Source organism: Centruroides vittatus, unplaced genomic scaffold (genome assembly GCF_030686945.1).
Source record: "Centruroides vittatus isolate TY-2023 unplaced genomic scaffold, ASM3068694v2 scaffold_324, whole genome shotgun sequence".
NCBI lineage: Eukaryota > Metazoa > Arthropoda > Arachnida > Scorpiones > Buthidae > Centruroides > Centruroides vittatus.
Genome location: NW_027122701.1, coordinates 2,678,270 through 2,706,089, shown reverse-complemented (window position 1 = coordinate 2,706,089; position 27,820 = coordinate 2,678,270). Strand labels below are relative to the sequence as shown.

At 33.9% G+C, this 27,820-nt stretch overlaps 1 protein-coding gene across 5 annotated transcripts in view; it reads left to right on the top strand.

Annotated features, from left to right (window-relative positions):
• Positions 1–22,725, top strand: part of LOC136988290 (protein odd-skipped-related 2-like) — a 41,507-nt gene extending 18,782 nt beyond the window's left edge. For 3 of the 5 annotated variants that reach the window (XM_067286174.1, XM_067286175.1, XM_067286171.1), the window contains 2 exons: positions 17,655–18,384; positions 21,269–22,725. In XM_067286174.1, the coding sequence (XP_067142275.1) occupies positions 17,655–18,384; positions 21,269–21,650 (1,112 nt within the window). In that variant the 3' untranslated portion in view covers positions 21,651–22,725. Of the gene's footprint in view, positions 1–17,651; positions 18,385–21,268 lie in introns of all 5 variants that reach the window. The other 2 variants (XM_067286172.1, XM_067286173.1) reach the window with 1 other exon arrangement.
• The last annotated feature ends 5,095 nt before the right edge of the window (positions 22,726–27,820 follow it).

Here is a 27,820-nt window from a genome sequence, read left to right as displayed (position 1 = left end):
TTCTGTATAAGAATTACTCAAATTATTTTATTGCTTCTCAATTTTTAAATAATATAAATTTAGAATTATCCCCTTAAAACTGTAAAGAATATGCAACTTTATTATCAGTTTTATAATCTGAAGACTTACTCTATAAAATATCATCTATAAGTAAAGGTTTATTTCTATAAATGTATCAAAAACATAAGGACTATTATTAGAGAAAAATTAAGAACTTATAAATAACTTCTGATTGGTAAATCAGCCAAGTATAAACTGGTATGAAGTGTGAAGGAGTATATAAACTAAATAAGCCGTAATTTCAAAGGCATTACTTACAAAATTCAATTAATTTTATAATACGATCAATTAAAATCACAGTGTTTCGAGTCATCAATTTTTATATCGTGCATACTTATGTTCTGTATCGTATCAGATACGGATGGAAGCATTTAGCGACTAATTTTCGCCCATTGTACAAGTGTTGACAAGTCAACACGCAACAAATCTATTAATTAACTTATAAAAAATATAATTTTTTCTTGTAAAGTGTTAATCATTAAAATTAATTAATAATATTGCTAGATCTATCAGGATTTAGATTAGAGTTTCAGCCATATTTTCAACACGCAATACTCGTAAACCTTTACGCTAAAAACCAGGTGTCCCTATCAGTAGGGAGTCATTACAAACATCCTGTATTTTAACTAGTTGTTTAGAGGTGGGAAAATTGTTGTACGTGTAAAAGCAGTACGTTAGACAATAGTGTATAAATTTTATGTCATGAATCAGAGATTTATTCAAAGTGTCATCCACAGGAAGCTTGTTAGGTTTGACATGAGATGAAATGAGAGAGCTGTGTGTCAGATACGGATATACAGATAATATCGCATTTTGTGAATGTAGACATCCCACTCTCCTGTCTGTTCTGCTAGCAAAGCAAAATTGACAAATGTCAAGAACAATCTCTTTTTCCACTTCCCAAAAACATTTATTTTCACATGAATAACTCAGAAACTTTTTTAATTAATTAATTAATTTCTGCATACAATTTCATTTTAAATAAGTTAAAAACACTTCTCTGGCCTTTAGTTTTGCTATTACATCACTGTTTTTACTAAACATATTAATTACCTAAGATGATAAGAGAATTTTTGAAGTGACACTCGATAAATTTAACGCTAACGCGTTTAGGGACGTAGAAAACACCCCCGCAACCCCGCAGAGCGGGAGAACCCATAGGAAAGAGGGTGATGGGGTGCATTTATAATACATTTCATCTGTTACGTTCTTCTGATCTAGAAGTGTTAAATTCGAACTTCACATCTCTTCTCCAGCAAATTAATCATTTTCTTACAGAATTGTACTAGTTTTGAAGCAGTTATCACCATTAGAATTAAGTATTTTTAAAATAATGTATCATCTATTAATAAGGCATTTAAAATAGTCTGTAAGGACTTTGTATTGTGATTCTCTAAGAGAATCTTCTGGACTTATAGCGAGAATTTTATATATTAAAAAAAAATCCTTAATTTATTCTGATTATCTATTAATCTTCACGACAATTAAACCGGCAAAATAAGAAATATGGCGACTTAAAAGTTAAAAATTTGTATTTTAGAAAAATGGCTTCCATACTACATCGACATCAAAGATTTTTAGTTATAATTTTATTAAATATAATTGATATATCCAAAAATAGACATGTTACTTCTATGAAACTAGAAGAATTTCTCTGTACGTAGACTCTAAGTGACAATTAAATGGAGATAAAAGTAATCAATAACGTTTAGTTATAGGCCTACTCTCACGGAAACCATCTTCTGGCGGCAGAAAGTTTTCTTACTAATCTCGATATTACGCTCTTTCTCCGTAAAGAAAAAATAGTTTATTTAATATATACTTCATTTTAGCATCTACATTTTATCTTATTATCGATTTTATATTCAATATTTTTAACACCGAAAGTGAAAACAAACAATAAATATAGTTTCTACATATACTTAGGCCTATGTAGACTATATGGGTTATATATACCAGGTATACCAAGTTTGGCAATTTATATACATTTTAATCTCCAATTTACGTTTAAGTTCTCAAACATTAAAACTTGTGTGTAGACTCATTGTTTTGCATAATTCTTATCGTTCGAGGTTTTTCGATTTAGCGCTACATTCGAATTAGTTCCAATTTCGGTGGCGCTATATCGAGGTTTGACTGTATATTAACTGTAATTAAAGAAAAATTAGTTCTTTTTCCCCATAGCCATTTTGTACTTTTGTTATTTACGGTGTAAGTCCTTTTATATAAAAATATGACCGAGGGTCTAGGTTTACCACGAATAACCTGCGCATTATATAATATATAAAAAACATTCTTCATTCTCTTGACGATTTTAAAATTTAAAAGTTATAAAGATAAGTTAACTTTCACGGAGTTAAATACAGTAACTAGCATTTTAGATTTTTAAAGTCATATTTTTATAATTTGAATTGCGGAGAAGACCATCCGTTTTTCCAAATATTGTCATGATTTACGATAACGTTCTATCTGTCGTCTTCTTGCCACCGTATAGGGCCAAAATATGGTTTCAACGGGGAGAGAGCTTTTTTCCACTCCTTTCCTATTGATATATGGCTGAAGGTGCAAATCAAATGAACGTTGCATAGGGGAGGCACGAATTTTAAGTCACTGCCGGAAATCGAACTGATTTATTAGCATACGTGATCGGTTCGTGTCGTATAGAACCCGGTTTAAAGTATTGCCTAATAACAATAATAAAAATTTAATCGTGCTAATTCATCATTTATGAGTGTTTTATTTCGATATAAGTTTGAATGGTAGAGATCCGGAATAGCTTAAGCTACTTAAAATATCCTAAACTACTTAAACCCGCTCTGCCATTTTCTCTCTCATTTTTGTTTTTAACCACTTTAGATTTATTCCCTCGACTTCTATCGAAATTTTGCTGCTGTTACTAGGCGTGTAACTCATTCATTTTAATGTCAAAGTTGTGTTGAATTTTAGAAATTATTTTCTTCCTTCCAACGTAATGTTTACTCGAACCTTGTCTCGAAGAGTCTAGGCCTATCTTCGCTACAGTGTTTTCATCGTACGATGAAAAATAGAACGTTCTATATTAGACATTATCTTTGGATAATTAATTATCTGTTGTTAAAAGATTCCTTAAAGTTTGTCTAGCCTCAAGATTACTAGCTAACAAGATATGTGGAGGGTCGTTGAGTTATTTTCGTCCACAAAATTCGTCAAGCAAATCAAGCGCAATATTTAGAATGACTAGACTTAAAATATTTGGAAATCTTCGATAAACTAGCGTGACATTTTTGGTAAATCCAGGAAATGACTTTATTTTGGTGGTGTATTTAGGTAAATAAATGTCTAGAGTTTAATTAAAAGTTTACACAAACTTTTAATTGGCTCATGCAAAAACAAAATGGCTTATGTAAAAATAATTACATAAGCCATTTTTAATATGTGTTAAAAATTGGCTTATATAATCGAACTTAAGACATTATAATTAACAACTACTCCTTTCATTTCTCGATTTTTTAATTAAATTTAAATGTAACTTTTGCTTAACATCTAACAAATTGGATTAAGGATTAATATAAAGTAAACCTTAAAATACAATAAAGAATATTTAATTATAGTTATTAAGGAGTTTGAGAATTAATATTTAAAGTTTAATCAGAAGTTTGTTTTATGGTCGTAACGATCCCCTGGTAGTGTCACATAGTTTTAACAGAATGAAATCTCAGCCAAGACAGTTATTGAGGAGAGTGGTTCTGCAGTAAGTTATCCAATTAGTCTTCAGGGCACGCCTACGTTACGTCGGCAGGCGACACCTGCCGTTGGGGTACAGTTGTACTGTCTTTCAACATCCTGTAGCAGCATAGAAGTTTCGGTTGTAACTCGCCCGCCACCACCACTCGTGACTACATTATTTTATATGGTTTTCCCTTTATTATAGAGGTTAGTCTATATTTCTTTTAATATACTTCTAACCATTATTTATAAAAAAATACATCGCGCGTAATAAAACATATACGTAATATAAGACACGATAACATAAAACTATAACTTACTCCTTATCAAGGAAGGGCTGTAAGCTTAGATAATGCGAATTAACTGAGATCCAAGTTTAAATTAGCATTTAACTCGGATACGAAAACGTTTCTGTATACTGTACAAGTAACATTTACTGAATTTACCCGTATTTCGTAACCCGTAAAGTAAGATCGGTAGAAGTAAGATGGCCACCCGAAACAAATGAAACTACGTCAATTACCGTAAATTAATCCCCGTGATTAATTAAATTCGCCGTTTTTATATTAAAAAGGACCATCAAATTTCTTATAGTTCGTTTTTTCGTCACGAGAGGCGCTCGGTGGAAAGATCGGAAAATAGGAATGACTTATAGGAGCAATTGACTGTTGATTACCGGTAGCCGGTGTAGCTAAATGTAGATTTATGTGGAAACATTTTACCTAGGCTAATTAACTCAATCGTTTCTTGCAGTTAATGATTGTCACGTCCTTTTAACAGAATCTTCCGTTTCTTAGCAATTAAAGCGGGGAAAAACCGATTTCCTTTTAAGAATATTTCTAATATTGAAAGCTGTTAACACTATTTATTTAGACAAATTTAATAATTCTCTATCAAAAACCATAAATCTTTTGAACTCTTTACGACAAAAACAAAGAAAATTTTGTAAGTTTTTTCTTTTTTTTTAATGTTAGTAGGGAGTGAATTTTTTCGGTTTGGTCTAAGTCTAGCTTCTATCTACAATGCCTGTCTGTTCGGGGGTACTTTTCCTTAGCTACTCGAGCAGTGTGGTCTTGTCACTTTCTACAGTGTATGATATAGAACAGACTATATTTCCACTGCTTAATTTTTAAGTTGATATTAATGGCATGCTTAGAATTCCTTTCTTTATTACTATAGATCTATAGTTTGGAAGAACATGTGTTCCGAGAAGTTACATTCAGAGAATCGGTGTAATTTAAAGACATTCGCTGAAGTAATGCTCTTTTTTTAAAGTTCTCTAATGTAACTTAAGACTTTAACTGATTTTGATACGAAATTTACTCGATTTTCATAAACTTTAAAGAGAAATTAAGGTGTAACTTTTCAATAATTTCTTACACGCTACATTAATTTTAACAAAGCGCTTCTAAAGTTCATCTCCAACGCCTGAACTGGCATCCTATGTTAAATATGTTAAGTAATTTATCACAGTAATTTTCTGCTAATTTTAAATAAGTGAAAAACATAACTAAAATTACATTATTAATATTAGAATATATTATTTTCTGTTCTTTCATTCGATCTTTAGCTTTGTAACCTTTAGAAGCATTAAAATTCAGTTAATAAATGAATTCTGTAGAATATATTTTAGGTTTTGACGAATTAAATACGGAATTTATCAGTTTAATCGTAAACCTTTCATAACACCCTTCATAATTTTCTGTTTTTTAAGAAGAAAACTGCTTATTTGTGTGTTTAGTATCGATCTCGAAGTGAACGTGTCCTTAAATTTTTGTAAAAGGTTAAAATAAATTAAAAAGTCAAAGTATTTCCCTCTTTAAAGCTCCCAAAGATTAATGTATTAATGTTTGAATGCTGTGTAACGTACGGTAGATATTTTTATTTTAAAATTTATTCACTAGATGGAGACACTATTCATAGCTAGACTTGGAAGAAAAGCAAATATACAGGAGCAAACTACTAATTATCTTACTCTGAAACTACGTTCTGTTATTCAGTATACAAAAATATATTTTTATTATTATAAAGAACATTTAAACGTGAGTTTGTCACGATATTTCGTGATTAGGTATTAAAAACTGACGATTTACCTGATGATTTTGCTTACACTTGCGTTAAAACGAGGTATAAGTTGTAGATGTTATATTATAACGGGGTGGAATTCGATCATACTTTCAGAGGCCGTTAAAATTATACTGTTTTAACGCCTGCTACGTAATTTCCAGCACTGGTGTTGTAAAGTGTTGATTGGTTAATTAAAACTGTTGCCGGTTCCAATGCATCACCCACACTTTATGTATGCCCATTAACGCTAGCTTTTATATCGCACTAGACTGTCATAAAAGGACTAGAGTCCAATTATGCCGACGATTTCACTAAATGGATGAATGACGTAGCGTACTTTATGTCTTCTTTCTATAACTTAGCCAAAATCCTATTGGATAAGAGAAATTTCCTTTAAAGATTTAACGTCTTCCTGTTGAAATTTAAGTTTAAAAATCTATAAAACAATATATTTTTTTATATTATTTGCGCAAAAACTTTATCAAGAACTTAAAGAAGTTAATAGCAATTCCCACCTTTTTAACGCATTTATTTCAAGTCGTAGAATTTGTGATCAAATTTTTATCTGTATTGATTAAGATATAATGAGTTTTCCCAGCTAAAATAATTAGGATAATAGTTTGGGAATATTATTCTTTCAATCTTGTTAGGCTCTTGTAGGGTAGACGTGACAAACAATGGAGAACGATAACCTCTTCTTACTGTCATCATACACGTTTCCTAGACGTTATTTATCCACAACCTTCTTTTGTATACACATTTAACGGTCTATAATTTCTTTATCATAGTACCGGTGGGTCACTTGTCAACTGCTAGCCTTTGTCAGCTGGACAACAGGACACCGATTTCGTACATCAACATCGGCAGTAATGCCCCTTTTCTAGGAGGAGAGAGCGATTTGTGAATGGAGATGATGCCATAAAAACGAATTTCATTAAAAAAGAAACTTTGCTATACATCTATAAATTATATCTACAAGACTTTTACTTCTGATCTCATTCGATGTTTTGACAAAAGCTTCTCCTCACTTCTCAGAAAGTCTGAAATTTTCAAGAAACGATGCATTCCTGATGCTGCAATTTCGAGAAGCTCTACTTGTCTTCCCATATTTTCGAATAGAATTGAAAATTATTGCATACACTTTGGTGTTTAGATAATGACTAATAGAAGGATAGACAAACCAACGAACCGAACGAAACTAATTGGTAGTTCCGAAGATATTTCATGAAAATAAACTGATCCAACGAAGCAATTAAACTAATTTTTATTAGGTTGCAGAGTATTAATTGTAATAAAATAAAAATATGCTGAAAAATAAAGATATTGCCTTAAGAAAGCGCATATTTTTCATTGAAAACGAAGAAAAATGATAAATTTTATCAAGTTTTTATGTAGTTTATCGCAAACTTTCCGTAAATGAACATTTATTATAGTTAAGTAACATATGTTATGAAGTAAATCATTATTTAGACTTAAAGGTAGGAGTAATTGTTTATATATGCGGAGGTACCGTAGCTAGTTTTAATAGAATTGGCCTCCAAGAATACTTCTTTTAGAACTAGACACGACTACTGATGGTCTGTTGAGGGGTCGCAGGCAACTCGTTGGCCAGTGAGATCACGTAAGCAAAATCTGACACGTGTCGTACAACAGGTGGTAGAAATACAAAGAATGGAGACACCTGTACGAACTTTGAAATTAACTTTAGGCCACACAGGTTAACGTTTACGGAATTATAGGATTCGATATAATTAGTCTCTTGACACCCGAGTTAAATTATACGACCCGTAGGGCGAAAATATATAACATTTGCTCCAGGAAATATAGTTATGACGTTTTGAAAATTGATAATAAATAAAAAAAAGTAACTATTTTTTGCCCCTAAGTTATAAATAAATTCGACATTCAAACGCAATTTTGTCTGCTCTTTTTATTTTTTTAATCGTTTCCACGAAATTTTATCTGCTTGTCAGAGCAGCGAGATTAGTCGGTCGATCGTAGAGTCTACTTCAAAAAATCTCTAACATGTCCCCCCATCTCATAACCATTTTTAAATTATTGATTACAAGCAGATGGTAGTAAGGTATTGGGTGTGGTCGCGGAATATGTCAGAAAAACTAAAAATCGAAGATGTTTTTACCCCCTTATGACTATCTTTTCTTCTATAGCATGTCATCAATAATACAAGAAGAAATCGAAGAATTTTCTTACTGTTTATTAATTAGAAGGAATAAAAAGCAAACAATAGGACAACACCCTGGAAATTACTCGTACTAAACCGCCATCCATTAGAATTGTATTCGAATTAACGAAAGTTGGAACTTTTGCTCTTATAAAATAGGATAAAAAAAAATTAATTTAAACAAATAAAAGTCTATATTTTCTTCAACTATCTGAATATTTCTTAAAATTTTAAAGAAACAACTGCTTTTATTCATACGTAAAGCAGGTAATAGACAATAGATACAAGCCTACAGAAAGGAATTAGTAGATTAATTCTTTATCGATATATCAAATAACACAATATAAAATTAATTTACAAAATAAAGCTGTAAATTACACTTTCGTGAATTTTTTTTGTGGTGTTTTATGTTAAATGATAAAGCTATAAAGTGACATAACTTGCGCCTTATAAATAGGTGTACGTTATTTAGCGTAGTACAAATTAAACTATTCATAAACTTGTATAAGGCTATAGAAAATATAAAATGGAAGTGTGCTAGGTCGTCTAATAAGCTTTAAATTGAGTGTAGATAGGCCATAATAAGTTATACAGATAGGCCTACAATGTTAAAAATAGTTTATTTATGCCACGTTTAAGTGCTATATTAGAATAATGTAACATTTTGTTTTTTAATTAATTATAGATTAAAATGTAGTATAATTTTAGTAAATTTTAATATAAGCTAAGCCTGCATAATTTACAGAAAGGCCTATTAATTAATGGGGCCTTTATAGTAATGGTGGAATGAGGTTAATACGCGCTTCAAAATTCTCTTTACGTAAGGACTGTAAGCTAATGTTTTGTCCAGAATTTCATGAAAAATATTTATATAAATTACATAAATATAGGCCTAAGCATTTTAAAATGTGTTAATGTTATTATATAATTTAAAATTATGGTTAAGACGAACATAAAATTAATAGGCTTTTAGCTCGTAGACTACACTACTGACGGAAATTTTGAATCAGATGATAAATCTATTCAGTATGAAGAAGATTAATTACAACTTTCACGACAAAATTTTCTATTAATCTTCGAAGATTATCCTAATATATAATCTTATAACATTAGTAGCCTGCAGTATATGGGTCTACTAGGCATGTGGATCTCTCCCCGGCTGGTACAGTAAGGTTTGTATACAGTCCACACCCACCATCCTATACCCTCAAATGGGTTATATGATCAATCTACTAGGGAATTCTGTTGACACCGAGCTCAGGGCTGTCGGAAACGCCCTGTTTTCTGAAATATATAGAAACAAGACGAGAATAGAATGCCCAGTTAAATATTTCAAAAAGAAATACAGTTTTGATGAAGAAGTGTTTAGAAACCAATATCTGTACCAACTCGGAGATGAGTTTGGCTTTCCTGCTTGTCACCAAAATCCCAGATGAAATAAAGTCTCATCAAAATTGACACAACTTTATAATCCAACAGCTTAGGGCCGAGCCCATCTCCAATGATATCTTTATAACTTTGTCCTTGGCCAAATTTTCGATTCCATCTCTTAATTTCTCTAATCCTTAAACGTCTCTCTTGTGAAGTGTAAAGCGATGCTCCTGCCACTTTTATATATAGGACCTATTTCTTCTGTAGTCCAAAGATAGGCGCAGTTACGAATTTGGCATTGATCCGTGGAGAACCATTCTATACCCCCCGTCCTAGAAGGAATGTTTCGTCAGGATAACTCAGACGTCCTACGGATTTTGTCCTATTACCGACCAGACTCCCGTCTCCTCCCAAATAGCATGTCAGACGAATAGTTTGACCGCGGACACGTGAAAAATGGATGTCAGAAAATACAGACTAATTGCTAACTACTGGATTATATTTTATGATTTGTTATTATATAATAGAATTGCAGCTCATTTCACTGTTTCTGCACTCCTAAACGGGCCATTTTGAACTCATAAAATGTATCGAAGGGGAGAAATATTATTCGCATTGATCATGCTTTTTTATTGTATGGGGTGGCATTAAATAATAAAAGCGCAGGTGCTAATCTCCCGCAGGGAGAGTGAGAAGAAGTAGGAGGGACTGTTTCACCTTCAACTTCTGTTAAGTTGTCATTCTGATCCTTACGTCAATCAAGACCGCATCGAAAGTGCCAGGTGTCTGTAATTTCGTTACTTTACATATTTAATTACAACATTTTTTATCATTTAAAGTAAAAACTACTCCACGCGACGTTAGAAGTTAATAAGACGTAACAGTTGCCGTTCGAATATTACCGGGTGACAACAATAAGGCAAAGCACGTGCTTATGTCGAGAGGTTAAGGTACGGTCGCGTTACTTTAAACTCGTCTCTGTCCAACCTACTAAAAAAACATCTCCTCCATTCCCTTAATCCTTGCCTCTTTCATTTAATTCACAATTCTATGATACAATCTTATCAGCAGCGATTGGTATAGTCGAATCCTAAGTTTAATCCCTGCATGGCCCACCGGGGTTGTCTGTCAAGATAAATGTCAAGATGGAGAGGTGAGGTGACAGAAGAAAGACCGTGTATTCGGTCGCTAGTCAGTCATTGCTCGGTGTCGTCGTGCTTTCAGGCATGATGACCTCCGAATCTTTACAACTTGTGTCTTTTTTCTTTTTTTTTTCTGGTCCTGTTCCTTCCGAAATAATCTAAGATCTTTCAAAACTAACTCGATGTTTATCTGTTAGCTAATATTTTAATCTAGGGGGAAAACGAACTTTTAACCGTTGGCATTGTCAAATTCTTTTATATTTTTGAATCGTACATTCCATTTTCTGTTTTCGCTATTATTAAGCAGTTAAACCTCGATATAGAGTTATTTTTTGCGCTGTTCGCCTGCGAAATTGGCACTAAATCGAACGATAAGAATTATATACAACAACAAGTTGGTATTTTGAGAGTTTGGAAGTCACATAATTAGTAATTCATAGAAGTTGAAGAATTCTTTATTTAATATTCAAGAGGAACATCCATTCTACAGTATTCTACAGTCTTCGTTGCGCTCTATGAGGATGGCGCTATGTAGAAATGAACGGCAGTATATCGAGGGTTGACTGTGTCAATTTATTTTTCGTGTTAAATTGTTGATTGCGTCTATAGATTCAGCTAAAAAACATGTCTGAATATATGAAGTCTTGTATTTATAAATGGAAGCTTTGATAATTCGAATCACGAGAATGCGGTAACTCAAGCGGATCGTTGTTTATTTATACAGTTAGCTGGAGTACCCGATTGGAAAAGAGGTCTAAATGTCTTAAAAATAAACAGCGGGAGTGAAATTTCAAACTACTTGTCTAATAAACTAAGCTGATAGTTACACAGTATGTGACCCCTGTCGTTTAAAGGTCAGGGGTCGAGCGGTCAGCAGTTAAATAGCGGAAATGTATAAAATAGCAGTGGAAAACACACGCTACAATTCACTAGCAAAATATTTATCGTTTAATTAATGTAAACCGAGTTTTTATCGTCTCTCCTACGGATAATTTCGAAAACGAAAGTAACACCTGACCTTCTTCCTCTTTGTTAAATGATTTTTAAAAAGGTGAAAGATTTCGAACAATTTAGCCAGTTCATTCTTTATTCAAGTTCATTTATTATAAATGGAAGACGTGCTCTTCACATTTACTATCATATTAGTGGAAATGATAGCAATTTGTTAGAGGAGTGAGGAAAAGAGATGGTTTGAGTGATATGTGGTGTCTGTACATTCGACACGTGGAACTATTCACCTTATCCATTACGCCGGAGAGTGTAGAAGAGATCTTTTGTGAAGAATGGCTTCAATCAGCCAAGATGACCTTTTGCTACGATCCTGTGGGTCCTCTAGCTATATTGGTAGCATTTCGTCGAAAGTAGTTGGCAAATAAAGTCCAGATTCCTTACGTTGGAATGTCCCTCACGCTAAGATGTCTGGCGATTCGATTTGGCGTATGTTCAACTCGCGTATTAATCTAACTTTCTCTTCGAAATTTAAACACAAATGAATATAGATTCTACAAATTTTACTCTACCTTTTCTTTGAAGATTTTACATCATCGATTTAACTTTAATCGCTATGAATCAATGGAAAGGTGAGCTTGGTTTATTCTTCGTTATCGTTTACTCTTCAGTTAATTGCATCGCTAGATCGTAAAATTTCATTAAATTAATCCCCAAAATATTTAATAAATACAAAATAATGAACATTTACATTCGTCATCTTTATCATAAGAGTAAAATGTTCATTTTTAAACGCTTTTATTTAACTTGCTTTGCATCATCCTCAAATCTTGCAACTCAAATTACATCCACTTCTAATTAAGTTAGAAGACTAAAACTTTAAGAATAAAGCTAAGTCTGATGACAACCTCATCCCCATTATCCTCCTCATCCCAATTGAATCCTATAAAAATAACCAAATGCAGAATTTAATCATGATGTGCATGTATAAATGCACTGTATTGATGTATATGCTGGGAGTGAAGACATCCAGCTATCTCCCATCTCCAATTTCAAAGCGTTTTTTAATATTTTATATTTTTAATACTTTATATTTTGTGCTAAAATTATTCTTTTATAAAAGTTTCTAATCAGTATTAACTGTTAAACTTGTTTTTTTTACATGAAAAGTTGCGCCATTGATTAGCAAAGGGATATCACACCTGATAAATAATTTAGGGATATTTGACTTTCAAATACAAGGTGAATTGACTCGAACAGATTAAACTGCGAATCTGCAATTTACTCGAGTTTCCATCTGTTCGGAATTGCCAAGAGTCTCGCAGAAAGTAATGCACAAGGATCAAATTATACTTATGATTTATTAAATCGGTCCGGAAAACACTCTTCTATACAATAGCTAAATGTTTATGAAATTCACTACAATCACAATTTAATGATTTGTTTCTTTACAACGGAATTTACTTCTGTTACGTCTACTTAATTTACGTTTATTAATAGCCAATTCTTGTTTCGAAAATTAGACCTATGTCTACTAAAACATAGGCCTAATTTTTGAAAATAAGAAACGGATTTATATAGGTTATTATATTTTAAAAAATCTATGGAAAAAATGACGGATTTGGTTTATTATTTGTAAAATTTTATATGATTTTTCGTAAAATTATAAATAGAATTATCACGGTGACATAAATTATAAACTTGTTGAAATTAAAATAAATACGACGATAACTTTTATAATTGTTAAAGTAGGATGATAAATCGAATGTTTGGTGTTTCGGCTATAAAATTGTTTAGAATTTATTGTTTAATTAAATTATCTTAATTTTCTTCTTTTATTCAGTAATTACCCAAACCCAAACTTAAGCGAATTGTTCTTTACTTACGATAGAAGGCCTTATAAATTTTTAATTAAATATTTGAAAGTAGGCAAATTGTCCTAATTTAAATTTAAGTGATATATTTTCTACTATTCATTTTCTATTTGTAACAAGTTCGATCAGATATGAAATATCGATTAAGGATATTCCCCGCTAATTCGAATTTGGAGAGGCATTAAAAATGAGTGGTTCTTAAAGGAGGAACCATAAAATCATGATCTTTCGCTGTTACCAACGCCAGAACCGAGCACTAACACAGCTAATTGGACGTTTGACCGCACACTACCATCCTGTCATCCATCAAGTTCACGTCAGAGGCCTGCTTGGCGACACAGCCTGTCTATGCCTGTCACGGTCGGGTTGGGCCTTGCACCCCGCCGTTCGTTCTTCATTAATCTCAGCCACCCTCTCTAACATTTGACCTTTAACCCGTTCAGGTGGAGACGTTTTTGCCCTCTATATAATTGTACTTTCTGTCATTGTCTAAATTAAAAAAAAAGAAGGTACTATATCGGGTTTTGACAGATTTTCGTTGACGAGTTCCGTACGAAAGATTATTTTTCATTCCCGGCTTTACCGACTCGATTATCCGGGCATACTGGCGACATCTATCGTCGATTATTTAAATTCCCGTTCTATCGATAACCGGCTCTTAACAATAATTTACAGCGTGGATTCAGCTGTTAGGCACGGATAATTGAGAAGCCGGCAAGAACCCGACATGCGGACGAACGACTAAGTATTTACGTGATCTTTTGACTGTATAATCCGAGTGTTTTTCGTCCACAAATTTCCTTATTGCTCAGTAGTCTGGCCAACTTTCAGAACAGGTAGCGCAGCTTCTGAAGGTCTGAATGTCATGTAATGAAAGTACACGACTTGAAACACTAATCGTGGATAAGATCCGGGTTTGAAGGTTGATGTTTCATTAACCTATGTGTTCATACCACATGTTTATCTCCAACAATAGTACGGATTGTTTTTCCCCCTCTCTGTTACCTAGCTAAAGGTAAATGTAATAAGGACTGATGTGGGCGTAAACCTTGAATTGGGAGTTGTTAATGGCTAATCGCATTTACTATGTTCCGTTTGTAGACCTAGATACTTAATTATTTATCCACATCTACTTCTCCACCCCCAAGATTAAGGAAGACAAATGAGTTAACTCCACACTTATTATTAAATTAAAAAGCCCTGTAACATATTTAAAAAAAGAAGCTAAGTAGGCTTATATCTTTAACACGTGTTTAAAATAATCCAACCTCCGTCCGTAACTTTTACAGTCTGGGAGCTGTTTATGCAGGGTGGTTTCTTGTATTTTTTCTCATTTTTAAAGCTTAAAATCACTCAATAACAGAAATATTGTTTATAGCCTTAAGAAAACAGAAGCCGAAAGTACCAATTTGACTACATTTGTCACTTCCAATTAGGGTAAAACCGGTTAGGTGGAGGAAGAGTTGCAGGGCGTAAAACCTTCCTTAATTATACATACAACACTATCTGTTAGATCACCCTTTTGACTTTAAGCTATTTACCAATACAACTCGTCGGTACGATTACATTAAACGTGGAAGATAAATCTTATTATTCAAAATTACATATAGATTCGTTTAATAGGTATCGTGCTCTGTCTGATAGTTGTTAATGCCACTAATAGATGGCGCGAGAAGGGTGACGGATGAATTAAAAAGTAACTGTAGATGTTTACCTAATATAATTTTTTTTAACACATTAATAACTATTTTTAGATCTCCCTCTTACTAGTTGGAAATTATATACAATAATGGATGCTTAAGAAATTATTATTATTTTTTGTTTTGAGGGGGTTGTACTCGAATATAAATAGTTATCTCGGTTTATCGGAGTGTAGAAACAAGCTTAGTGGATGACCTAACATGGGGATATAAATGTGGCAAACGAAACTCCATTCGTCTCACTCAGAAATGTCGTTTTGTGTACGTTAAGCGTGTAACTCTGTTTATTTTTGGTGACCATTTACTAGGAGTTAGTAACAGCTCTAGTCGGGTCCTAGCTGCACTTTGATGATCACCGCTAGCTAAGAACGACGTTTACACTAATTGGAAATAAAGTAAGCCAGTATGGATAACAAATTAAATGTAGAAAATCGTCTAAATAAGCGTATTTCCTTTAAAGATTTCTTTTCTTTTTTTTCTTATTGAGTGACGAGAAGTGAATCGGGTTTCACGCGTGTGTATCATCTCTTCCCCGTTTCTGTGTAATATCTTAGGCTTTATTTTAATTGTTTCGTGCTATAGACGCTATTGAAGATAAACAGAACGGATTTAACTGAACATGTGGTTGGAGTAAAGCGATCTTCTAATTACAAAAAAAGGCGCATGTATAGCACGTGTCTAACGATTTTTTTCTGTTTCCTGTTTATAATTTGTCATTTTTCTAATCTTTATCGCTTCTTTTCGAACGAATTTTTACTGTTTTTTATTAGTATTTTTCGGTAATTTGAAACTAATTTATAATATATATAATTCGTTTAAGGTAAGCTCATTTATGACGGGGAATATATATATTCATATATTCTTTTAAAATAATTAAACTTGTACTACGAAATCTGCAATGTATGTACTGTACACACATTTAAATTTTAAAATTTTTTATAAAGTTAAGATTTTCTAGCTTAGTAATTGATAGAGAAGATGAAATTTTAAAAAATTAAAGTTAATTATGTATAGGCCTACTACAGTAATGAAGTCAAATGCGTTATCCATTAATCATCGTAATTCGCAAGTTACAGATCAATTAATGAAACCAATTTTGGGTAATTTGCCCTTTTAGCCTAGGTTAATGCCGTCGGATCACTTGTGTGGTATGAGAATACAAGCAAAAGAAACAGAAGATTTCCTTATTTTGCTGGTGTAAAATAACCGAAAATTGTTCAGAGTGATGTTTAAGATTCATTTGTCATCGGGCTTCATTACTTCAGGGACGTAAATTCGATACCAATGTTTATAATTCACAAAACGGATGTGGTTTACATTGGTACTCTTCACGGTTTCTGTCCTTTACCGACTGATGTACATCAATCATTAGCAATATTCTCTTTAACCACTTACAAAATAACTGTCATTTTCAAAGAATTACACCAGCAGCTACAAAAACCTAAGGCAAAAGTAAAGATGAAATTACCTATCTCCAGTTTGCATAATGATTACCATGACTGAGCTCATTAGCATTATTAGATAATAGCACAGATTTGTGGAGTACATCTATTCAAATTATCGTTATCGACAATAGCATTTTTGGCTGAGTGAATTGATCTGGCTGCCGAGTTTTAATGTTGGGCGTTGACATTGTCTTTGTCGTTCTCTTCCTATGACATATAATGTTGGGTGTGGGCGAACATGATTAATAGGATGGTTTTAACTTAGCGTTAATGGAATGACAGATTTTTGCTTCTAATTAGATTTGTATTTATTTATTGTGACTTTTACAACGACTTTTAAGCCGATAAAGCTCCCGTCCTTTGCCAGAAACCGCTGCAATTTAGTGTGAAAGTGTATCTTCGCAGGGGTACCTTTATTTTGAAATGTAGGCAGGATCTCTTCTTGTCTATACTATAAATTAAATATATATTTTATAATAGGTTTAAACAATTGCATTTGAAGATACGAACAATTTCTGTTCGAATTTTATGGCTTTTCCAGGTGCGAACCTCTATCTGAGCATTGGTTTAAGTGTAAGTTTATTGTATGCCCACAAATCATCTTTAACAGGCTTCTGCTTCTATTCAGGTTTTACTCCTTCCTTGCCATTAACTTAAGTGAAGCTCATTATCTCACTTGGAATATTTTCCGTTTACTACATTTAGTCGAAAAGCAATTCGACATTCAAATTTTGAGGTTATGTTAAAAGAATAATCTCTTGTAGTAATTAGTTTGAAAGATCAAAACGAGATGGCGCCACTCAGATAATTTTTGAACAATATGGCTTCCAACCAGTTAATTGATTTTCTAATTAAAAAAAAATGGAGATCATGTGATCTAGTTGGTGGTTGTTGCGACATTCTGTGGCACGAGCTAGAAAATAGAGGTCTAAACCAAACACGCTATTGTTTTGTTCTCTTTAATGGGTTGAGCGGGGGAGGAGAATAGAAAAAAATTCTAATCATGACGGTTCTGATTTATGGTGGCAGGTGGCGGTTCACTTCTTTTTAAAATGGGGAACTTTAACAGGTGGGGATGACGTCACTTAGTTAAGATCAAAGTAGGAGGAGTTGAAAGAGAGTTGTTGTCCGTTGACCAAATCTTAATTTCTCTTCAGCAGATGTAGGAAGAGACAAGGGACAGAGCTCGAAAATAACAGAAGATAGAACAGAAGGAGTGGCACCCACAGAGACGTCCGCTAGCGGCGGCTTGATAAAGAAAGCCCAGCACACGGCCACCAGTTCCACACTTCCACCTCTGTTCTTACACCCAGCAGGCATGCATACCCTACCGCAACTACCATATGCCCGTCCGCATTTTCCACTGACACCATTACCATTACTACCCGCATGTGGTCACCAATTTGCCACATCTTACCACCTCTCTTGGACCGGACACGCTCCAACTTCTTGCCCCTCCAAACACGAATACGATAAGAATTCAACACGACCGAACGGTTTGGCTAAAACCGAAGAGCTGCAGAAGAAATCCAAATTCGATTTTTCTCGATTAGCCGAATCGGCTACCACGCAAGACGATTCTCCACCCGATAAATCGAGTGGCAATAAGGGATCATCGGCGGTCATAACCAGTCACGCTTTTCCATTTGTACCCTCTTACTTTGCACTCGGTGCTGTCAGCATCGGCTCCGATTTCTTCGAAAGAAAAGTAGGACGAGGAAGAGGTTCTTCCAGACCAAAGAAGGAGTTCATCTGCAAATATTGCCAACGCAGGTTTACCAAATCGTACAATCTGTTAATCCACGAAAGGACCCACACCGACGAACGACCTTATACATGCGAAATATGTCATAAAGCTTTCAGGCGACAGGATCATCTCAGAGATCACAAGTAAGTCGATTTCTTTACTTAAAATTAAATTCAAAACGCCGCTTCTCTATATTATTAGCTTTAATCAAAAATATATAACTATATTATTTCCAAAGTTATATTACTTACTGCATATTATCAACTTACAGAGACTTGCCTTTAGTCTGAAGATCCTGCTGATTCTCTAGCTTTAAAAATTTAGATTATAGTTCATAACTTAAGTAAAATGAGATCTAGAACGTAGCCTACTCTTTAAGTATTTGAAACGTTATTCCTTTTTTAGTTTACTCTGAAATTCCTGAGAGTCTGGTTTTGAAGACTTACTGGCTGCTTCTTAGTATAAAAAACAAAGACATATTTTAAAGCAAGGAAAAAATCGAACAATTTTTTCCTATTTTTTTAAATCACATTACTTACCTTTTTCATAAAGGATATAAACTTGTTACTCGTAAGCCATACTTTTCAGACCCTTAAGATCACGACCCCACTTCGAGAAACATCGGTTTGCAACATTCAGCGGTTAATATATCAGATAATTATTAGCAGATCGAAAGAATGTTTACTTTTCTTATATTCCGAAAGCTTAAATTAGAATAAAAGGGCTTAAATTTTACGGCCCACCAGTGGCCGAGTAGTTAAAATCGCCGAACACACCGGACCTGGGTTCGCGCCTGACCAACGGGTATGACCGCGTATTTTCCGGGTTTTCTTCACGTATATAATACATAAATAGGGGCAAGTTATCCATAGAAAGTCCTCCCCCTTGACACATCACCTGTTACGTTGCTTTATTCCGTAAAATTTAAATTTTGGCTTTATTTTCTCACATCTTTTAACAATAATGCGAATCTAGCTCCAGAAATTAAACGTGTTCGTAAGGTTTTGTTGTTCGAATTATATAATAGTCATTCAATTTACTTATTTACAACCTTATCATCAACATTAAATGTTTCAATAGGATCTACTGCTATAAAAAATTGATCCTATCATTAGGCCCAGTTCTCATAGAACCTGTTATTAAGACCTCATACATAGCGGCGATTTATCGCAAGTAAATCTATCTGCGATAACTTCATCTATAATTAGGAACTTCTATAATAAAAAAAAAACAATTATGAAAGACAGTTTATTTAAATTGCTTTATTTATTTCTTTTTAAATTGAAGTTTAAAAATAAAATTAACTTTTATCTTTGGCACAGCGAGATGTTTATTTTGTCCATATGCGAATAAGTATCACACGTAATTAAAATTCAATTTGGCGTAACCGTAGACAGTAAACCAGTTTAATATATATACGAGGTTAAAGGTTAATGCAATTAAATATCAGATTTCTTGTTGATGTAAACTCTTAATTCTGAATGGCTTAAAACTCTTAAATTATGATTAGAATTAAGGACTTATATCGTTTGTGCATAAGCAATATTGTAGACGAAGGTATGCGGATGTTTCTTTCCTACCTCTTAGTGCCAAGGAGAGGTTAATAAATAAATCAAAGTGGAGATTTTTATCTCTTAAGATGTGTGATTGTTGATGCGTTGTGTCACGGGACACGCTCTCTTCTGTCGTGACATCCATTCCGACCCTGGCGAATAAAGAGAACTCCTACCATGCAATCGTTCGTTTCTGTTTAAAAATTCACAACCTAGTACAGCTTCGTTCTACACAGGTTCAATATATCTTTATCTCGTTCAGAGGTGAGATAATTTTCATGCACGTAACATCGTTCATGCATCGAATAGGCAATAGCGGATCCAGAAATCTTTAGACTAGGGTGCAGAAAGGAAGCAATATGCCTTACAAAATTTTTTATTACCCGGCTTTACTCGGGAAATGAAGATGCAGCTTTGCCCTGCTCACCCCTCTAAGTCCAACACTTCGAATAGGAAGAATACAGAAGTTTACATAATGATCTTCCCTACCCCGATTTCTTCGGTTGCTCTGTTAAGGTCTACCAATATTAAACACTACCTTTAGAAAAGAACTGTAAAAGCAGAATAGTCGGCAAAAAGATAGTCTGAGTTCAGAATTTTTTGAGGCCTTGGGTCTATTGGGTGTTTTTCTAGTGTTATCTTCCATTTAAATCTTTTTCTGTGAAATTATTTTTTAAGATTTCATGATCTCCTGGGTTAAGTTTAGAGTTGATCCCGGCAATCGATCAATCGAGAGAATGTAATGATCAGACTAAGGGGCTTATCAGAGAAAGGGGCCCAAAGTTGTCTCTGTAGGTGGAACTCTACAAGACGTCCTTTTTCTTTTATAAGAAAGAAATAATAGTTATGTTAATTCATAATGAAGGACACTACAACAATTGTTTTCATAAAAGATAACTTTTTTATACCTTCTTTTTGCAATTTTTATTTGATTTCGGATAAATTTAAATCGCTTAAAATTATTTCTTATAGGCCTACATTTTAAACCAATAATATAATTTAAAGTTCTCATTTTAATTATTAGAAAATATTAAATCTAATAATTATATAGAAAGTAGCCTAATATTAACTAGTTTATAAATTCTATTTAATAGTTTATTAACAAAGCCATGTAGTAGAAGGCCTAGCAACAAGAGAGCCAAAGGTGGACTCTTTTACTCACATCGAGACAAAAATAAATAAATTAAATATATAAATTTATTTTTTATTAATAATTATACGCTGTAACCATATATTTTCAAATTTTATTTCGTTTTTCGGGCCTTCTAGATGAGAGTCACGGTGCAAATGGAGGTTGCATCTAGTGCACCTTCCATTTGCGAGGCCCCGCCGATTAGTGTTATTTCTAATAAATCAGAAGGCCTCCGAAAAGGACTACTATATTATTGGATATATATTATTCTAGGCCTGTCTTTTACATGATAATAAATATATAACTTGTATAAATTTATTAAAAATAACGTTTTCATTTCAGATACATCCACTCGAAAGAAAAGCCTTTCAAATGTAACGACTGCGGTAAAGGTTTCTGTCAGTCTCGTACTTTAGCTGTCCACAGGATCCTTCACATGGAAGACTCCCCACATAAGTGTCCTACTTGCGGGAGAAGCTTTAACCAAAGGAGCAACCTCAAAACCCACCTCCTGACCCACACGGACATCAAACCTTATAACTGTCCTTCCTGTGGTAAAGTGTTTCGAAGAAATTGTGATTTAAGACGACATACTTCCACCCACTTAGGAATACCAGAAATGTCACCCACAGGTAGCCCACTATCGCCATCTGCAAATGTAGATATAGAAGGTTGCGATTATCACGTCTCGGAACACCAAGAGATAGTGGATGTGGAGAATTGAACTTTCTTCCTTTGTGCTTCTCCCAAATTCTTTCCGTTCGGATGTTTAGAAATATGAAATTAATCTGGAAAATTCTAAAAATTTCATTAGCCTGAATGCAGGCTTAAATATATTTTATTTATATTAAAAAAAAAGTAAAATAAAATTTAGATTGTTGTGTATATGTAACTTAATATTTTCTGAATAGGCTACGCGCAAAATAGATTCTTTAATTATGGCTTCTCTGTAATTCTGTAAGTAAATCGGCTTACAAATCTAAAAATTTAAGCAGAAAATTGATAAATTTAGAGCATTTTTTCTGTCATATTGTGCCAAAAACTTGGACGTATCGGCTAAGAACAAGCTTCCTCATAATGAAGTTCAGACGTTGTTCTTCAGGTTCCTGTCTAGATTCTGTACAGATTCTTCTATAGACCTATCTATAAAATCGTAGAAAAAGAAAAATAAATAAATAAAAGGTGTACAGTTCTATGTAGTTAATGTAAAGTTCACTTTATTTAATAAACGGGATATAAAGGATTATCAATTTTGTCGGATGTTTACAGAAATCTCTTGTGGTTTTCATTGATTTTAATCAAGAAGACCTCTTTGCAAATGATTGGTTTCATGTGTACAAGTATTTAAAAGCTCATGTAAATAATTATAAATATATAAATATTAAAAAAAATATATAAATAAATATATATATAAATATACACACTTATATATATACGTGTATATATATATAAAAGGTGTGCTTTATCTTCGGAAATTTCTGTTATTCAAGTAATTTATTCTTCGTCATGGAAAAAAAAAGATTGTGAATTTCGACGATGGTGTGATGTTATATTTTAATTTTATCCTTATCTAAATATATCACTTTCAAAATTATTAATTAAGAAATTAAATATTTATTTGCTTTAATTTAAAAAATAATAATGTGTTCTTAATTTAGTCATTCAACCGGTGATATCATTTCCTCCCTCCCCTTGCTTAAACTTGTACGATAAACTGTACTTTATGCTGACGTTACATTACTTGTACAAATTACCGAGTGCATTTTTATGCCCTGTCAATAAACACAGGATATGGTGCATTTATTGTAGTACGTTTCTATAATATTAATACACTCACCACTTTATATTTTTACTACACAAACTAAAATATGAGGCTATATATAACTCATATTTAACGTTTCTGGTCCACGATTTTAGTCTGTAAGCTGACGAATGGTTACTTTCATTGCAACCGTAAGGCATTTATCAAATTCATCGAATTAGCTCGCCTCCCAAAGTGGTCCAGACAAGTGCCAAAATGACATTAGACGCGTGCGAGCAGTTGAGGGTCCACGCGTTGGCTGCGAGCCAAATTTACCATCAGCGAAAGGTCAATGTGACAAAAATCTGGCTGGCTGAAAGGGGAGTTGATGGTCTTATCCACCACTCTCCCCCGTTTTCTTGTTTTTATTTTATTTTATTTTAATGTAGAATTAATGTAGGTTCTGTTGGAACTCGAGGAAAAAAACCAATTAGACATCTGCTGTCTTGAAAGGCACCGCTTCTTTGCTTCCGGAGATGTGGTAGGCCCAATTCTCTGATGACAAACAGGAGGAAGGAAGGTCTGTCACGTGGTAGAACAAGTGACAAAGTCGATGATTGAGGGTGTCGGCGTAAAAAATTGTCACCTGCTGGTTAACTGTCGTCTACTTTAAAGAATGATAAATCTTATATATATTTTTTGATGACACTCCTTACTGCGGATAATTGTTTTTTTCTATTTTATTAAATAAAGAATTCTTTCATGGCCAGTGTTATAATGCAATTCCTGCTTCGGGTCGATACGAAGATGCCGTAGTATTATACGAAATTATTTTTAAAATATTTCATGTAAATTATGAAAAAAATCAGCTTAATCAGATAAAAATATATATATAATAGATTAAAGTAAAAAAAATATATTTCCAATGGGTTCTAAACATGTTTATTACGATTATAATAATTTTTAAATTATAGTTATTGAAGTAAGCTTTAATAGTAAACAACTTGAGTAATTTTGTGTCAACAGTAGATTTAAAAAAAAGAAAGTATAATTATTAGGTAAGCCAAGAACTTTCATTTTTTCGTGCATGCAAGAAGACGGAGTATGAGAGGAGGGGGGAAGAAAGCTAACTTAAAAACATTTAGTCGAACAAACGAAGACATTTCCGGTGAGTTGAACCCGGATCCAAGCAGTCCAGTGAACTTTTTCTTTTATTATCACATGGCGGGAAGGTGAAAGCTGAAAAGGTCGTGACCCGAAGAGGTTGTGGCCCGGATGATTCACTTGATATGGCCCATTCAAGAGGAATGTCGACGCACGTGCCAGCATTCTCCCCAACACTTGGCTTCTTGTCTGATGTGGCGTGGACAATACAACTTCGTGCAGACATGTTTCTCGAGTCGCTAATTTTAATAATTGTTTGTCATTACACACGTTCACTCCGATTCATTCATGAATGGGCACACTCGGTTAAGGCCCCCCTCTTACGGATACGACGGAAATTCATTGAGTTATAATAAAATTATTCATTTATTTCGCTTAAGATGGTGTGAATTAAGAACAGATTGGACGAATGAGTTTAAATCGAAGGTGGAATTGGTAACAGGACCGCATTTTGAAGACAAAAATGATTAAAAAATTGCCCGCAGTTGGGTCAATGCACGTGTTTGTTCACAGGGTTGTCAAGTTTCTGGGCGTTGTCTCGAATGTAGACATGCGATTGGTCAAATTACTATAGCCGAAAACCAATAGAATGACACCGAGATTGGAATTTTATCGTTGGGGAGGGTGTGGCCGAATCAACACAACAATACATAATGTCCAATGTTCTGTCATCCTCCTGTGTTACACCTGTCATTGGACACGTGTCACCAGTCACTCACTTTAATGGGCTCTTATCAATAGGCCGAGATTACCGAATACAGATATTTTTAATAACTGTCAGGTAGGTCAGACTGTGCAATGATGATTCACTTCTATTTTTGTCTCCGTCACGAAACACGCCATCAATTTTAAAATGACAGACTGAATAGTTTGAATAAAAATAGTTCTTGCGCAATTTTATGTATTTCGCAGAAAATTTATCATAAAATTCCCTAGCAAAATTAGTTCTCGTGAGGATGAATAAAGGGGGATAATCTATTTTCAAAAGAGGTATTTTCGAACATTTTTGGCGACGACCGAAGAGAGAGAAAGTCATTTTACACGGCCACACATTCTCATAGAGTACTGTCCACGTCCCCAAAGGGCAGACGTCCATATTGTAACACATGTCGAAGTAGAATCAAAACCCGAGAGTATACAAGTAAGGGGATAAGAGACATACTAGGGGCGGGCTGAGCGTGCCCTATCATTAGGGGCCCGGGTTCTACCCACCCCTACAGGGAAGTATTTATCAATAGTGGACACTGACGTATACTACCACCTTTTGTAACTTTAGAGCGCATGCTCGTAACCGTCCAATCAAACCGGGCCAAGTTTCCCTATATTTATCCTAAGGGCTGCGCTTTATAATTTGGGTCGCTGGAGGTGATGTGTCGCTAAGTCTAATCACAACAACCCAACTATTAGAGGCAGGATCATCTGATCTCATAATAATCGGGTGGAGATCTTATGGAGACTCGTGACTAGGCGTATGACGTGGCTTAACTCTAACGTGTATACCACTGCCACCATTCTTTTGTTTTGCAATTCTTTTTTTCCATCCTAGCTGTCAATTGATCATACTTAAGACTCACGGGCCCTTTCTTACTACTGTTAATAATTATTAAAATTACAATTGAGTAATTTTAACATTCAATTAAAACTTTCCGTACCGTTACTCTGCACCGATCTATTGATACAAGCTTACATGCGCATGTAAGATAGCATGCACCTATACGTATACCAGGAATGTAAGATAGACTTTATGATGAGATGAAATACATTCTGACAAGAAAAACGTGATATACAATATAATAATGACGTATGTAGCACAACATGATTTGATGCTGTGATGTATATCCTACTCATTCACACTTCTAAGAAAGAATAGCAATTTCAACTTTTTCCTGAAAGGGGGGTGATATATCTTATCTGCATTGAATAATCTATCACAATTATTTGAATTAATGTTTCCAACGTTGAGAGAATTCTTCTAATTTAAATCGTATCAACAATGGAATAAGACACGAGTTAAAACTAGGCCCTCGAACAGATAATGTAGGCTATAGCATTTAAGACAATTACATCTATTTTTACACCAGGTTTTCCCATTCTAATAAAGAGAAAATAATTATCAAAATTAATGAATAATCGTAATAATAATAATTTAATCATTTTGACAGGTAAAGATTTCGATTGGTCATAACTTTCAGGTTGTTTTTGCAGTTATTAGAAAAAAAGATATAAGAGAGATACCAATCGCAGGATGCAGGTGGCTTTGCATGCTTGAAATTTTATATACCTAGGGACGCCCAATGCATAGATAGGGGATGGCCACCCACACAGCCTTTGGTGCATTCTGACTGACCAGTGACATACGTGATAAGAATGCCATGATTTTCTGATGGCGCCAAAACTACAAACATTATCACTGGACTATAAATTTTCGTGGTGTATGGCACACGTCTGCCTTTCACTAATGGTTACTCGTTGGTCCTTTGTCCTTGTGTCACGTCTCCTGTGTCATTGTGTCAAGCGTGATCTAGTAATTTGCGAGCTTCGACCCGACCAACTGGTTATTGAATTGCATTTACCTTTTAACTTTACTGCTAAATACAAGTAAACTTATTAATTGTACTGTTAGCTTCTATATTTAAAACCACAGAAAAAGACTTGATTATAACCCGCACATTAAAAGTTTTTTTTTTACAATTTCGCATTATCTTTAATATTTAATACTAAAATAAAAGTTATTAATCAAAGGTTATTTTTAAAATAAACCTTTTTATAAGGACAAACTTAATTTTTGGACCTGTGCCCGTATAAAGTTTAATGAGGTTAGTACCATTTTCTGCAAATTTATATATATAAATTACATCGTTTATAAGCTTTAGGGATGGAGATAAAAAGGAAAATAAGTTCTACTCGGTTTTACTTGCCACTTTATACAATAACCCCTATATTGATGGGTAACGTCGCGCTATTCTTCTAACAATACCTGAAACATAAACTGCGCTTCTGGCTTGATGGAGAACGAGAGCAAATCACCCAAAATCTATCCAAGTAGTGAAATATGAGAATATATTTTACTACTAGACTACCCCCTGAGGATGTGAAATTTTTTTCCTTCTCTCTTTTTTTCTAGAGGAATCTGGTGAAACATGTGACACCCATCATTAGAAATATGCAGTAGATATGTTGAAAGAGAGCGGCTTCCTTGTATATGGCCGCTCTCGAGGCGGATCTACTGAGTTGAGCTACTGTTTGGCGTTAAGAAATATATCTCCAGAGGGACTCTACAGAAATAGGACCATTAGCCTACATTTCCTAGTAGGCCACTCTAACTACAAGCCTTTATAATCTTTTCTACTTAGAAATGGTCACATACGGTTTAAATCACCGCTTTTTTTTTTCTATTTTTATGTCTTTAATTTATACAACATTTACTCTGTTTTAAATTAAGACATTCAGAAGGAATTTGGCATAAAAATCGCTTAATTTCTCATCGTTTTTTTCCCCGATAATCTACCGAATTTCAACGTAGAAAATGGATAAAACTCGAGAGTGTCATCTATATTAATGGGCTAAATGCCACCTGTTTCAGTCAGTTTGACACGCTCCATGTCTTTACAAGAGGCTGTCGCATGAAACACGTGGTCATCGTCAAAAAGATCTAACGTGGCATGGGTAACCTGTCATCGCAACTTTTCTTATCGTCTGTGGTTAAGATCGTCTTGTTTAAGTGCAGGCATGCGAGGGGAGGTACTCGACTACACCACAATGTCAGCCCTTATATTTTCAGATAAGTGGTTACAGCATCCCTGTGTTCTCTTTAACACCCACTGGACCCAATTTTGACTTCGAGTGGAATGCCAAAGTGGACTAATCGATCCATTTTTTACAGCATTTTACAGCTTGCATCTTCTTAGTCACCTGACTACCACCAGCAAATATATTAATAATATAAAGTTATTTATAGAAAGGAATGGAAGAAAAGGTAATATAGACTT